This window comes from Leishmania donovani, chromosome 16 (assembly GCF_000227135.1).
Source record: "Leishmania donovani BPK282A1 complete genome, chromosome 16".
NCBI lineage: Eukaryota > Euglenozoa > Kinetoplastea > Trypanosomatida > Trypanosomatidae > Leishmania > Leishmania donovani.
Window position 1 is genome coordinate 117,332 of NC_018243.1, and position 14,790 is coordinate 132,121.

At 61.7% G+C, this 14,790-nt stretch overlaps 4 protein-coding genes across 4 annotated transcripts; all 4 read right to left on the reverse strand.

Annotated features, from left to right (window-relative positions):
- Positions 1-544: 544 nt before the first annotated feature.
- Positions 545-1,651, reverse strand: LDBPK_160360 (hypothetical protein, conserved; the record flags this gene model as incomplete). Its single annotated transcript, XM_003859676.1, has 1 exon — positions 545-1,651. One exon carries the CDS (start codon positions 1,649-1,651, stop codon positions 545-547), a length of 1,107 nt encoding a protein of 368 aa, XP_003859724.1.
- A 2,131-nt stretch (positions 1,652-3,782) lies between these two features.
- Positions 3,783-5,846, reverse strand: LDBPK_160370 (hypothetical protein, conserved; the record flags this gene model as incomplete). The annotated part of the gene is made up of 1 exon (XM_003859677.1): positions 3,783-5,846. The coding sequence occupies one exon, from the start codon at positions 5,844-5,846 to the stop codon at positions 3,783-3,785; it is 2,064 nt and encodes a 687-aa protein (XP_003859725.1).
- Positions 5,847-6,595: 749 nt separating this feature from the next.
- Positions 6,596-8,041, reverse strand: LDBPK_160380 (hypothetical protein, conserved; the record flags this gene model as incomplete). Its single annotated transcript, XM_003859678.1, has 1 exon — positions 6,596-8,041. One exon carries the CDS (start codon positions 8,039-8,041, stop codon positions 6,596-6,598), a length of 1,446 nt encoding a protein of 481 aa, XP_003859726.1.
- Positions 8,042-10,757: 2,716 nt separating this feature from the next.
- LDBPK_160390 (tubulin tyrosine ligase, putative) lies at positions 10,758-13,211 on the reverse strand (the record flags this gene model as incomplete). Its single annotated transcript, XM_003859679.1, has 1 exon — positions 10,758-13,211. The coding sequence occupies one exon, from the start codon at positions 13,209-13,211 to the stop codon at positions 10,758-10,760; it is 2,454 nt and encodes an 817-aa protein (XP_003859727.1).
- Between the last annotated feature and the right edge of the window lie 1,579 nt (positions 13,212-14,790).

Below are 14,790 nucleotides of genomic sequence, written 5' to 3' on the forward strand. Positions count from 1 at the left end.
CGACTTTGCCGCGACGCAGCGCGAGACGGAGAAGGACGAGGGGAGGGGGGTAAGAGCGGCGTGCATACGCACAGACTGAGAGAGTGTCGAGGGAAACGACGAGGAGGATGTCTGCTGCCGGCGGGTGCTTTCAAAGAGGCGGGGTGGCGCACACGTGGGGGTTGAGGGAGGGCCACCTCTCCTCTAGCCTTTTCCGTCTTTGCAGAGCATGAGAGCCGCAAGCGGCGTTGGCGCGGCACACACAAACCTCCGCGCTTGTGCGTGAGTTCCGGCGTGTGCATGTTTGGCACCACTGCGTTGCGTGTTTCTGTCGTCCTTGCGTGTGTGGGTGGGTGTGAGTGTGTGTGGAGGGGGGTAGGTGGGTAAAGGGAAACAGTCTGCGCTGCGAACACACATGACAGCAGTGACAGCGACGCCGTCGATGAGGCCCTCCAGGGGACGAGGAGAAGAGGGCGAAGAGAAAGCGACACCAAGACGAGCTCGCGCCGTCACGCAAAACAACGAGCTCCGCTGCATTCGCACTCAACGTATGCGCCTCCCCCTCTCAGCCTGCGCCGATGCCGCCCTTCCCCTGCGCCAGATCGCGTGGCGCACCGAAGAGAGCGGGGCACCGCTCATTGTACACCTGCCGTGCATTGATGTTGACACGCATATGCCGCATGCAAAGGCGCCAGTATCGCTCCTGCCCCTCCGCCGTCATCATCGCCTTTTCCACTCGCAAGAAGCTTCCATCGGAGGTGGGGCGCGCGCAGTAGGCGTGCTGCTGGTACCGGTGTCGCTCCGCCTCCGTCAGTTCATCCTCCGGCAACGTCAGATACTCAGGGCAGTCGTCGAGGATGCGCGGTATCGAGTGGAGCGCCGACCGCGAGGGCCCAGTGAAGGCTGCCACATCGCCACTCCTCAGAAGAAACGCGTACGGGGCATCCTCGCGAGACTGCGTGCCCATCAAGAAAATGGCGGAGCAGCCCAGCGACAAGCTCATCAGCGGCTGCTCCAGCGTCTCCTCGCTAATGTCCTGGTGGCACATCATCATCGACCCGACAGGGTAGTAGTTCACGATCGCCGTCTGGGGCTCGTAGACGTCAGGGTAGGCACAGCAGAACCCGTCCTGTTGCACCTCTGCCACGAGCGAGACGAGATTGCACATCCGCGCACGCAGTGCAGACGGAAACGTCGAGTAGCGGTCGCGGTGGTACACCTTCCGCGTCCATTCGTAGCTGTACCCGAGCGTGGCCCACCGCATGGGGGGCTGATAGCAGGACGTGCTCTGAGGCGCCTTGGCGTGGGTGCTGAGAATGTTCGGGTGCTTCGCCGAGTCGCCGTAGTCGAGCACCGCCTCTCTGCACCAGCGCTGCTGCTCCGCCTCGCTCAGCACGCCAGGGAACAGCAGAAGGCCAGGGACACCAGCAAAGGTGTAGCACAACACCTCTTTCCCTGGCTGAGCTTCTTCCGCTGCCGAGAGCGATGCGCCCTCGTTGTGCTGCGGTTTTGGTGGCAGAACGACCCGATGGATGAGTCGCTTGTTCTCGTCAGTGTTGCGATCGAGGTCGTGAAGCTGCACCACATCCGTCAGGTCCGTCTCCGGAGGAGGCGGTCGACGACGCGCCTCGCGCCGCGAGAACTCGTACAGCTTGTACCGCTTCTCCGCCATTCGGAACGGTGTGAAGGAGAGGACACTCTTGGCACCGTCGCGGCAACGCTTCGCACAGTCCACCGCAGTCGTGGTGGCTAGTGCTGGGCTCGCACAACCGGAGAGGTCAGAAGGCGAAGCGGCAGCCGTAGGATCCGCAGTCGTCCTCGACAATAAGCCGGGCGGGCTCCTTGGCGGTGACGGCAGCGCCCCCCCCAGCGCAGCCGGGTCCGACATGATGCTTGGAAGCGTCAGTGTGTAAGGGGGAGGGAGGGGAGGTTACGCCGAGGTCTGGCAAGAAGGTGGTGTCCACAAGTTTCTGGTCGGGAGAGAGGGTCGAGAGAGGCGTGGACGAGGAGAAGAGGGTGATAGTGAAGAAAGGCGCGGCTCTGCCCGGCTGTGCTTGCGCTAGCGACCGCGCTTGGGTGCGCGCCCGCACGTGGCAGTGCGCTAAGAGAGAGGGAGAGGGGCACGGGCGCGAATCAAAGGTGCGCCTCGATCCGGCCACCAGAGCCGGCATCGTGATTCTCGTGCCGCCGCCCTGAGCTCAGTCGTCCGGGAGCGCCACCCTGACGAGGAGGAGAAGCACGTGAGGCTGCGGCGTTCGCTGTCGTCCCGCTCTACCGACACAGCGAAAACAGTTTTCCCTCAGCGTGCCCTTTCGTCGCGAACAAGCTAGCATACGCATACACATACACCCACAACCCATCTACCGCTGTGGCACCCCTGGCTACATCCTGCGTCGTCATGGATGAGCCGCCCTGCTGTTGAATCGGGTCACGCGTCTTGCGGGCTCTCTCTGTCCTTTCCCATCCCTCTCTCGCATGCGTGCTGCCAGATCGGCGCCAGTCGGAGAGAATCGCGTGGACGACATGCCTTGACCCAAGCGCACAGCGCCCAGGGCCCTGCTTGAGGGCTGGAGGCGGTGGGCATCCGTGGTGCGAGTAACAGGGGGTGTTCCAGGCGCATGCCGCATGGGTTCGAGGAGTACGTTGGCCAGCCTCCGGCCAGGGTCCTCTGAGACCTCGTCCACACTGCCTGGATTCCATGCCTCTGCTCTCAGTCACCTCCAGCCGCGGCATTCCACAAAGTGGTGTGGAGGCTCTCCACACGGGGGTCTGGAAGACTCCGTGGTGCAGCTTGGGGGGGGGGGGTGCTCTCGCCATGCCCTCGGCATCTGTGCTTCATATCGTACAGGCCCGGTCGGACGCAGGAGACACCGCATGCTCTTCGCGCACACGCACGGTGAGGCTGATTCGTATTGGGTCTCGTCACCCCTCTTTCGTCCATCACCCGTGCTCTGCTGGCCTCTGCGCGCCTTGCCTGCAGTGTGACACACCATGGCGTCTGACCATGAGAGCGCGTGTGCAGCTGGGAGAGGATGGTTTCCTGTCGCCTCGTAAGCGCCGCATCGCGTAGCGCGGTTGCAGGGGATGTCATCCTGGCGCCCGCGGCCGGTGGCAAAGTCAGTACACCATGCAAGGCGAAACAATACTGAAAAGCGAACGAGAGAAGCAAAATGCCGTCGCAGCCCCCCCCCATCACCTCACTGGCGGAGGCTCTCCACCGTAGGCGGTGCAACGCAGACACGCAGATGGACAGGCCAAGGCCCACAACTGCGACACTGCGCATCCACAGAAGCAAAAAGGAAGTTAAGAAGACGGCTGAAGAGAGGCGCATGTGCGCGTGTGCGCGCTTGTGCACTGCTCCCATCATCCAAAGCCGATGCTGCCGTGACAGTACCGAGAGATCCAGTAAAGGTGCAACGGAAAGACACGAGAGGGTTTTGTCTTGTCTGTGTGCATCTCGGCACTCTCCGCTGGCGCATGCACGTGGGAGTCCTTGACGTCCACGCGCCAAGCGGCACGCTCGAAGCAAAGAAGGGGAAAGCTCAACAACGAAAGGAAACATCGAGAAGCCCACGTACGTCAACACGCGAAAGGGCGCGTGTGCGGGGGGGGGGGAGGCGAAGACAGCGAGAAGGCAAGGAAGAGTGATGACGAACTGTACATGGAAAGGGAGCGTGGCGCAACCCGAGCTGCTGTCGTTTCCGAAAAGAAACACTTTTAAAGCTTCAGATCAAGAGAGAGAAAGAGGAGGGATAGAGAGAACGACCACCTCGGCGTCAGAGAAGGCAGCGAATGCCTGCCTGCTACCATATCGGCGTCGCCCCGATCCCCCGTGCGCTGACCGGGTAGGCCAAGTGCGTGCGAAAGTGATGGGAGAGCAACGCGTTGTGCAACCGCGCCCGCACATGTGCATCGAGCATAGGCTCGTTCATGGCCGCCACACTCAAGTGAGAGACCCCGTTTGCGGTGGCAGCCGCCCCGGCGGCATCCTTACAAGCGGCAGTCGAAGGCGTGCGCGCCTGTCCATTGGCGTGGCCCGTCGTGGCCTTCGCAGCCACTGCCTTGGGCTCCGGTGAAGTCAGTTTTGCAAACAGCCACTGCCGGGATCGTCTCAGCGGCGTTTCTGCGTCCCCAGGAGACCTCGTCACGCGCTCACTGGACGCCCTGAGCTCCGGGTCACTGCCACTGGAGACAGCAACAGTGTCAGGGTGCTCCGGTGAGACGAAGTTGATCAGCCGCGCGTAGCGTTCAGCGTTCAGCAAACTGCACCGCATCTCCTCATCGATCTTCTCTTCTATCGTCAATGGTGCGCGCGAGGGTGTGGTAGCGGTGGATAATACCGTGGGAGGCGTGGAGCAGCACAGGCCGTGGCTCGGGGTTGATGTCGTCAAAAGGGGCTTCTGCGGCTTCTGAAGCAGCAGTGGACGATACGGGTCGAGGGTCCGCGATTCCGCTAGCGTTGGCATTGATGCTACGGCTGCCGTCTCGCTAGAGGGTGCCGATGCTGCGTCGATCTTTGGGGAATCACATGACGTATGGGTGGGTCGTCGCGGCGTTGCAGCCCTTGTGGAGGCGGTGAGGGCGCCGTTGACCGGCGCCTTCACCGCTCTTCCAAGCCTCTGCACAGCCGCCATCCTCTCCTCCCGCTCAAGCGCCTTCAACTCACGCACGAGCTCCACCACATTCTTCGAAGAGGAGTACCGCTCCACCGGCCATTCTTCCTTGTAGTAGCGGCCGATCGCCGTCTGCGCCTCCGCAGATGCAAACGCGGAGCCGCTCGTCACCGACGGTGCCTGCTCCACGACCAAGAGCTCGCAGTTCGTCAGCCGCATCTGCTGCCACCATGCGCGGTAGTCGTTGACGTGGTTGATGAGCAGTTGCGTGACACCGTTGGTGAGGTCGACGTAGCGGAACTGGGGCGCGTGCACCCCCCACGCGTTCCGAGCCTTGACGCACAGAGCACCCCAAGGAAGACTGCCTTGACCGGATGGTGTGTGGCTGGAAAAGAGAACCACCTCCGCCGGCGCGGCGCTGTGCCGCAACACCACCGTCACATTGAGCCGAAGGATGAGGGCCGGGTCCAGGATGCACTGCAGCGGAACTTGAATGACGTCGGCGTCGGCGCGCCGCACCGGCGGACTGGCTCGCGTGCGGACTCTCTCGCTAGATACGCTGCTGCCGTTGCACTGCCGCTGCGGTGCGTTGAGGAAGCCCGTGGTCGGCGCACCAGAGCGAAATGCGTAGAGAGTCGAGGTGAGCGGACACGGATTCCACACGCGCTCTTTGTGGCCCTCCTCGCGCGCGGCAGCAGTCGTCGCGGTCGCAGTGGCGGTGGCACTCGCATCTGCGGTGCGTGCCTCCGAGGCGAGCCGATGGTAGTCCATATGGTGCGCTACCGTGTGCATTATCTCCTCAGCCGAGCCCGCGGGTGACCCGTGATGGTGGACGAAGTCGCCTCGCACATCCCTGGTCTTTGCAGCGAGAGAAGCTGTCGTGTCTGCCGCCGACACATACGCCCCGCCACGTCTCCATAAGTGAAAGTCGTCCGCATCGTTCAGCACTACGAGGCACGTAGAGGGGCGAGTCTTGCGTGGGGTGGACGCCGAAAGACCGGCGCTCACTGCCTCCTCGATGAGTGCCGCCTCTTGCGGCGGTGGCTTCTCTTCAGCTACCTCGCGGCGAGTGTGAGCGTTCGCGTCGGTTAGGATGCATGGTAGCTTGTACTTGAAGACGGGCCTGAAATCGGAGCCCCAGGCACTCCGCACGCACTCGACAAGCTCCGTGTACGTTCTGGCCCAGCACCACACGCCCTCGCCCGGAAACTCGCCGGAGAGCACCAGAAAACGATCGGCGCCGATGTTCTCCATCAAGGTCAGTGAAGCCAGCGGCAGAGAGGGATAGAGGAGGGGGAGGGGGATGCGCAGAGGGAGCAGCAAGTCCGTAAGGCAGAGGCACGCACCAAGCCTCCCGATCGATGCGTTTTCGTTGTGTGTGCTTGTGTGTGCGCGCGGGTGTGAATGTCTGCCAGCCGCACGCGAGGAAGGAGCGGGGGAGGGGGCGAAGGAGGGTGGGAGGGCGACGCGGAGAAACCGCCGAGATAAACACGTTTGAAAGTGCAAAGGCGGTGTCAGCACCTCCATGGCACGACGAGGGGAGTGGAAGGGAATGGTGGAAGACACTGACGGCGGAGTCGACGCCTGCGATGCCGTCAGCCTTCCTGCCTCCGCATGTCGCGCTGCAGGCCCAAGGGCGCACGAGAGAGATGGCGGAAGGAGGGAGGGTGCGTGCGCAGGACGGGCCTCCACAGACCAGCAGCTGCACCACGCCTGCGAAGACGGAAAGAGGGAAGAGGGAAGAGGCTCCCTGCGAAGGATGCGCTACGTTCTTCGTCGCTGATCTGCCTTCGTTTCTTCCGACCGGGGGCGGCGTTCGTCGTGGACAGCCAGCGCCAACAGTAGCAGCAGCAGCAGCAGCACTAGCAGGCAAACAATCGACGCAAGCCACCAAAGACACCCGCGTGTGTCGTGGCAGCTCCCCTACACATCTGTGCAGACATGCAGAAGCCTCCCTCGACCACATGATCATGCCGGTTCGAGTGTGCGTCCGCAGGCACGGCTTAGAAGAGAGGGTCACTGAGCCCGGCCGTCGCGTCTTGCGCAGACAGCTCCACCTTGGCCCCGTCGCACCAGCAGTCGCTGTAAACGTCTGTGATAGGGCAATGCTGAAGCACCACCTGTGCCTTCGTCTGCTGCGTCGCAATGGCACCGTCGCTGGTGAAACCGGGCGCGAGGACGTCTGCAGCCGAGGCAGCGCTCGTGAACACCACCGAGTAAGCTGGCCCCTCCGTGTCCGCTGCAGCGCTCGGGCTCGCCACCGCCGCAGTGCGAGTGCCCGACGCTCCGCAGAACACCCGCGCGGCTCGTTCAGCGTTGTTGGGCCCCAGCAGCACCATATGATACCGATTGGACTGGAACGTGCACGCCGACAGCATTGAGGTACGGCAGCCAACACCCTCATACAACCCGCGGATGCAGTTCACGATACGTACGCGGTTGAGGGTGCAGTGGCTGCCCATGCCCAGGTAGACGCCATCTCGGCCGCTGCTCAGCGTGCAGCGGTCCAGGTGTACACCGGCGCCAACGGTGGCACTGACGACCGGCATGAGAAACTCGGTAGCACCCTTCTCCTTTCGGCCCCTTGGGTTGATCAAGAGCGGCGCCGTCGCCTCAGCAGCAGCAGCAGTAGTGGAGACCTCGTCGCCACCGTCACGGCTCACGCTCCGGAGCTGCATGTCGCCTAGTTCCAGGAAGAAGACATCCGAGGCGGACAGCAGCGCGCCGCGGCCTTTCACAGCGATTCGCCCAATGATGATAGCGTTATTTCCTACAATGGACACACGTGTTCGGTTGACTACAACAGGGGCGTAGGGGTCGAGGATGAACAGCTTCCCGTTCAGCAGCACCGTGAGCGAGGTGCGCTCGCTGCCGTGTCCGCGCAGGGCGCTCATGAGCTCCTCGCTCGTGCGCACAACACAGCAGGTGCCTTGTCGGTGCTGATGGCCATCCAGAGATGGCACTGAAGAAGAGGCGGTAGTAGCCGCGGGTGCCGACGCATGTGCCGCTGCGGCGGCTCCCCACGCTGGATGCGGCGTCTTCGACGCGGACAAGATTAAGAGCTGCTTGAGAGCTTCTTGGCTATTCTCTAGGGCCCCCTTGAGATCGCTCACCTGCTGGCGGAGCTGCTGAGCTTCGCTTGTCAGCGCAGATACCTGTGCAGCGGTCAAAGAAGTGTCCGATTCCGTTGCGCTGGAGTCCGCGCACGTTGCTGCTGTTGGGTTCTGGCCGTCCGTAGTCGTCAGCCCTGATTTTGAAATCCCCCAGTGGCCGAACAGCTTACGCGTCGAGGTTAGGTGACATGACATGCTACTGGCGAGCGAGATGCACGGATAAAGCAAACGGCACCGACGCACTCCCGCCCCATCGCTGTGCCTCACGCGCGTAGAGACGGCACCAACGCCAGAAAGCACAAGCACGCTGCGCTTCCATGAGAAGTGTGACAGCATGGGAGAAACAGCTGTCGATCGCATCGACCGCTAGCGTGTCTGGAGGAGCGTCGCTGGGTGAGAAGCGGGAGCGGAGGCGAGAGTCGCAGGCCATACCAGAGACGCAGAATGCGAGGAGTATATCGCAGGGACGGGCAGCTGAGCGGAGGCGGGGATTCGGTCCGACTGGTACGCACAGGATACGGCACACAATAAAATGAGAAGCTGAGCAAGTAGTCGCGCATGCGAGACCAAGCAGAGGCGGAGGAAGAGCAAATGCGGGCACAACACAAAACAAAAACGAATGAGGGCACAAGTGCTGCTGCCGCTGAAGGGCAGACACACACACACACACAACGGCTGAAGAGGTGGCGCACGTATCCGGCGTCGTCCCGAGCACCGCTACGTGAGGCCCATACAGTCTACTGCTAACGGGACAGGAGTCCACTGCTACTAGAATGCGCACTATTTGCGATGCGCACCGACTAGCGCATGAGTGCGACTGATGCTCCAGGCAAGGCACAGTGCACGTGAAGGAACAGCTCCTACGAGACGGCAACTACGAGAAAAGAAGGTAAAGGGGGGAGGGGGCGGCACGGCGTTGAGCGTCGCCAACAAAACGCCGCAAGCAACGGCGCGACGTGTTCACTCTCACCGCGGCGAGCGGAGAGGGATACAGAAAGGACGAGGAGGGATCAGGGGCAGAGGCACACGCTCGAACGTGCCTACACAGGCAAAAAAAAAAATGCACACGTGCACGACGTCTTACGTTTCTATGCGGCCGACGTCAAAACGGTTCGAGAGCATGTTCGTGGACGGAAGAAGAGAAGACACAGACGAGACGGAGGAAGGGAAGGCGAGGGGAGCTCAGCGAGGAGCAGAGCGTTGGAGAGACAAGACAAGACAGTGCGCGGGATCGATCGATAGAGGTTCGCTGGCCGGAAGCACCAAAGCCGACGATCTCCGGCGGAAGGGGTGCGAGTCAAAAGGGAGAGAGGGGGGCGGGGGCGGAGGGAGAGAGAGAGAGCTACAAAAGGCGAGAGGTAGAGGGGACTTCCCTTTTCGTTTGGTTTTCGTGTGGTGTTGCCGCTTGCGGATGCGGAGCCAGTGCGACCCCGGAGGCGCTGTGAGCACTTCGCGACACGCACACGCACGAATGCACACAGCCGGCAAGAGTATGGAGGAGAAGCCCACGGCAGAAGAGGGCGATGTAGTTTGGAGATGATGAGGACACGCGAAGCACGCGGCCATCAAGCGAGTGCGCAAACAGTAAAGAACAGCAAGAAGGAGAGTTGTGCGCGCGCGCGTGTGTGTGTGTGTGATGGCGTGATGGCGGGGCTGCTGGTGATGAAAGACGCAGACGCAGAGGTGGTCGACATGCAACGACTGCAGAACGTAAGAACAGAAAAGGGGCGGAGGAAGACTGTGCGGAGACCAGTGAGAGAGACAGAGGAGGGAGGGCCTGAAATCGCGATAGGGCCACCGTGCGTGGCGTGACGCGGCACCAGTACATGCAATAAGAAAAAGAAACAAAGACAACCCCGCGCCGCCTTATGCTGCAGCAGCGGATTGCCGCTATACGCTGGGCCAGCAATGCACGTGTGCGTGCGCAGGTGCCAGTGAGCGTGCGTGTTGCCCTTCTTTAAGCGAAGTGGCGGTTATTTCGCTGGCTATTCGGGAATTCCCAGGGAACAACCGGCAGAGGGCACACGAAAAGATGTAATGGCGATCGCGCGTGGAACTGAACGTGCGAGAGAGGCGAGAAAGAAAAAAGGTAAAGGACGTCCCGCTTACACGGTGTTGTCTGCCACCACGTCTCCTCGTAGTGGCGCTGTGGCCGGTCAGGCACACGGAGACAACGGCACACGCGACGGGAGCACGTGGAAGGGCAGCGACGAAGACGCCTCAGCGAAAAACGTAGCGCAACGCTTTTCGTTGCTAGCACGGCGCCGGTGATGGAGGTGAAAAATGTGTGCGTGTGTCAATGCGCCTCGGTGATAGGTGGAGCGTAGCGGGTGAGGGAGCGCAGCTGCTGTGTTCTGTCAGGCCTGGACCAGAGGACGACCTTCGTGGCAGACGTGGAGAAACAGACAGGCATGCAGGGAGAGAAGAAAGCGTGGAAAGGGATGGTGAGACAAGACAGAAGAAGGGCAGTGGGCGTGCGGGTGTGTGTACGACCACACAACGGACCAAGCACGGCGACACGGCGTTGACGGCGGATCCGTGTATATGGCGGGCACTCTCTCTCTACACTTGTTCGTTGTCTTCTCCCGCCCCACTTACCGCGTGTGCGCGCAATCACCCATGCGGGCGGTCATCGCGTAGCACGAGAAGCAGGCGGACGCACGCGCGGAGACACTGGAACGCCCGCTGCCTGCGCCGTTCTGCGGCTTCCCTTGCCTTCCTGTGCAGGAAAGGAGAGCGTCGATCAGCTGTGCGGTACTGACGTGCGACCCACGCATGGTCGTGCGGAGCAAAGCAAGCCACGAGAAGCACAGGAACGATCCTTGAAAACCAGAGATGCGTGCAGCGACAACGTGTGCCTCATTACCCCGACGACAACCACGCACACGCACACACACACACATATATAGAGAGAGATATAGATAGAAAGTCCCAAATTCACCGATAGTCGTGCTCCGAGGTCGGCCAGTGGAATCGGCTGCTAAGTCGCAGCCACCCCGCATCCTCCGACGCGCACGCATCACACACAAGGTAAGAATGCCAGCTGTGTGGCCTAGAACTGCAACAGCCTGAAGCCCGTCTGTTGCCGCGTCGTCAGGTCGGTGCGAAGACGGTACTCCCAGTATGGCATCCCCTTATTGCTCGCCGGGTATCCAGGAGGAAAGACTATCTTCATGGTATCATTCAGCACCTGCTCCTTGAGCAGCCGGTCCGACAACGTCGTCGTCGACATGGACGGCGACGCGTTTACTTCGATCAAGTGGGGGTTGATGTGGTCGTCGATGAGGATGTCGTAGCCGTAGAGCTCGTACGAGTGCTTGTCGTTGAACATTACCGGCTCCACCGCCTTGAGCGAGTGGTAGATGAGAAACTGGATGTTCTTGATCATGCCCTCCGCCGTGTACGGGCCGTAGCCCTTCTGCACGTACAGGAACAAGTTCTGGAAAGACCACTTGCCACCGTGCGAGGTGTTGTAATGCTCGTCTCCTTTCTGCAAGGCGACGTTCGTTAGGTGGGAGCCGAGGTCCTCCTGGGCCAGGCTGCTGCCAGCGTATCGCGTCGCGCAGAATCGGGCAAAGCCGTCTTCGTGCAGGTACGCCACGAGAGGCTTGTAGGACGTGACGAGAACGTACAGGCGCAGGTCAAACTTCTTGCCACCGATCAGCAGCGGGTTGGAGATGTAGCGGCTGATAATGTACGAGCCGAGCAACCCACCGCCGCTGCCGCCGGCGCCGGCTGGGGTTTGAGACGTCACTGCGCTGGTGGCGTTGAAGCGAGGGGAGGTCGGGCTCGCCAGCGAGCATCCGTTGCCGCCGCTCGCTGTACCCGGTGCTGACTCTATGCTACTCAGAACTGCGGCGCGCTGTTGCTGCAGGACCGACGGCGCGACCCAGTTAGCTCGGTTAGAGGGGCTAGTGGCCAGGAAGGAGGCCATGTTATCCGACTCCTTTTTCTCAGACATCCACCGCTGCAGGGAGCGGACGTCGTCAATGATGAAGATGCCCTTGCCCTGTGACCGCGACGTCGGCTTCACAATCCACTGCGTGCCGCGCCGCCGCTGGAACTTCTCCTTGAACATGTTCATGTCGTTTGGAATGTTGTACGTCAGCGGGACGCTGTCGGCAAAGCAGAACGACTTGACAGATAACGGCGGCCTGTGCTCACCGCCAGCGAACGCGAACGCGGACGGGCCTGCTGCGCCCTCGGCATCGGCGGCGAGGGCCGATGCCGAGACCCAATCGGTGGCGGTGTGCAGTGTCAGCCGGGCGTAGTTGTCCGCTTGGTGCTCTCGCAAGTAGCGCTTGATGTTCTTGTACATGAGGTCCTTTCGGGTCAGCTCCGCGTGATCGGGGAAGTGGTTGATGATCTGCTGCTCCTGCCACCTGAAGGAGCTGGAGCAGATCGTGTGGCGGACGCGTCTTACATGCATCCAGAAGAAGTGCCAATCCCCGAGGCCAATGTTCTTGTCCTCGCCCTCGCCATTAGCAACAACGCAGATCTCCTCAACATTGATGCGTCGCGCGCGCACCTGGGAGGCGGAGGTGGCCGCAGCAGCGCCGGCTGCCTGCATTGCGGTACCGGTGCCCCTGCTCGTGAGAGGTGTCTCGTCCACCCGCGCACTCGTCCCTTCGGCGGCGCCGGCGTTGGTAGTCGACAGCGGTGACGACGCTGCTGCAGAGGTCGTCGGATGCGTCTGCTCCTGCTGGTAGCGCTCGAACATGAAGTGTATTACCTGCTTGTCGAGGTCCGTGCGGTAGCGCAAGGTGCAGTCTCCGTGATGGTGACTGCCGCCGCTACTGCCAATGGAGATACTGGCCACCGCACCCGCGCGGCGGCCGTTGCCAAGCCCGCTGCTCGGAGGTGCCGCGGCACCAGAGCCGTTCGCGGCCCCTGGCACTATGATCAGTCTTGTATGCCGCTTTCCAGCCAGCGACGTCACCGGCATCACCACACGCGCCGAGGCGCCGTTGTCGAAACCGTCGGCATCGCAGCTGCCGTCGTCGCTGTCCTCCGGTGGCAGCGCACGCTGCTGCTGCAGATCATTCTCATCCATGCCCACTACATCCGCCTGCGGCTCCGGTTGCTGCTGCGGTGACTGCTCTACCGAATCCGCATCGACCTCCGGCTTTGGTGCCGGGGCCGCCTCCGACGGCGCCAGCTGCGCCTCGCTGCCCACCAGACTTTCTGCAGACTTCCTCTTCTTCCGTTTGGCGGAGAGCGGTGAGCTTGGCAACGGAGGCGTCGGAGCGGGGGTGCTCAACGACCTTTCCCTGGACCTCTCCTTCGTCTTTCGTGCCAGCGCGGCCGTCGGCGCCTTCTTCAGAGTCGATTTCTTCTTTCGCAGTGCCGCAGCGGTCGCGTGGGGTGACGTCGCGGGCACCGCAGCAGCACCAGTAGCGAAATTGTCCGAGGCGTCAGGTGGCGCCGCGGCAGGTGTTTTGCTGTGCGCCGAGGACTTGACGCCCTTGCCCTTGCCACCGCTCTTGCAACCCGTGGCGGGCTCCATGAAGATGGCGTAGGCGTCAAGCGGAGAAGGATGCACACGCGATACACCCGACGCACGAATGAGATGCCCTCCGCTGATATCAGCGGGTGCGCTTACCTGCGTGTGTTCGTTCTGCGTTGCAAAGGCAGAAAAGCCAAAAAAAAAAAAAACGTGCTGGGCGAGTGCCGCGCGCGCGGGGCTGGGTGTTTCGTACGCGAAGAAGCTAGATGCAGAGCACGAGTGGGTTCCCGCGACAGCAGATGCGGACGCGGGAGAAGGTGGTGGTCACCAGTGGCGTATTTGCGGCACGTGTGCGCACCCAAAACGTGCCTTCGTCGGACTCTTTGTTTCCGTCGTCTGTCTGCTTGTCCTATGGCTGAGCGCGCGTAATGGTGTATCAGCGTGCCACTGCCTGCGTGCGTGTGGTGCGTCGATACGGACGACTGTATCTGTGACAAGTCGCGTATGTGAGGAGGTCGATGGGGGAGAGGAGGTGGGGCGTGGCGGCCAGAGAGTGATAATTTCGCGAAATATCTTCGCTGTTCGAGGGAGGAGGAGTGAAGTGAGGTGGAGAGGGGGCAGCCTACACACACACGCGTGAACGAAAGGCGTGGCTCGAGGGCGTTGCAGTGGTGTATGCGCGCCCTTCAGCAGAGACGCAAGCGAATGAAAAGGAGAACAAGAGCACCACTGCACGGATACAAGAGGGCGAGGAAGGGCGAGAAATAGACAGAGCAGCAGTAGAACGAGACCGGAAGAAGGCAACGCCATGCTCAAGTGTGCATATCACACAAAATCGCCTACCCCAGAGGCGCACGGCGAATATCGTCCGCGAAGCGTTCAGACGTGCGTCTCTCTGAAAGAGAGACGCACAGTTGGGAGGTGCTACTTCTTCGCAAGCGCACACGACGGTTACAGCGGCGGGATACCACGATGTGCCCCACTCCGCAACGAGCTCACACGAAGAGGCATCTAGGACTCGTAAGCCGCACCACCCCCCGCCTCTTTCCTTTCCTTTCCTTCCGCCCCTCACGCCCCCGCAAATCGCTCGCTCGCTTCACAAAAAGCGCAAAGACGGAGAAGGGAAGGGGGCGAGAGGCGTTGCGACCGGCGGATGGACGTCTGTCGTTCTCCCCGGTTCCCTCCTCCGTCCATCCGCAGCCGGCAAAACGCCCGGCTTCCTATGCACGAGTGGCGCATGTGTTTGGGTGTTTGGACAGCTCCGTAGTGCCCCTCTGTTTGGTATTTGCATTACACTCGGTCATCGTCGAAGACTTGCCAGCACGACAGTTACGGGGGATGGGGGGGGGGGCATCATCTGCACCGGCGCACCCACACACAGAGAGAGGCGCACAGGGAACGCAGAGCGACGGGCCCCCATAGAGGCACAGATGAACCATCCGAGAGAGCGTGGGTGTCGTGGACGAGTTGATATGGAGCGGAGCGGCGAGAGTAAGGGCGTTTTATGTTGGTCCTACCGTCTCCATGCTCTCAACCCTCCTCTCTCGGCTCATCCTGTCGTTGTGTGTGTGTGTGTGTGTGATCCTCACCCAGCAACGCGCCCAGGAATCCGTTAGCATCCGTATCTGCGTGTGTCGCT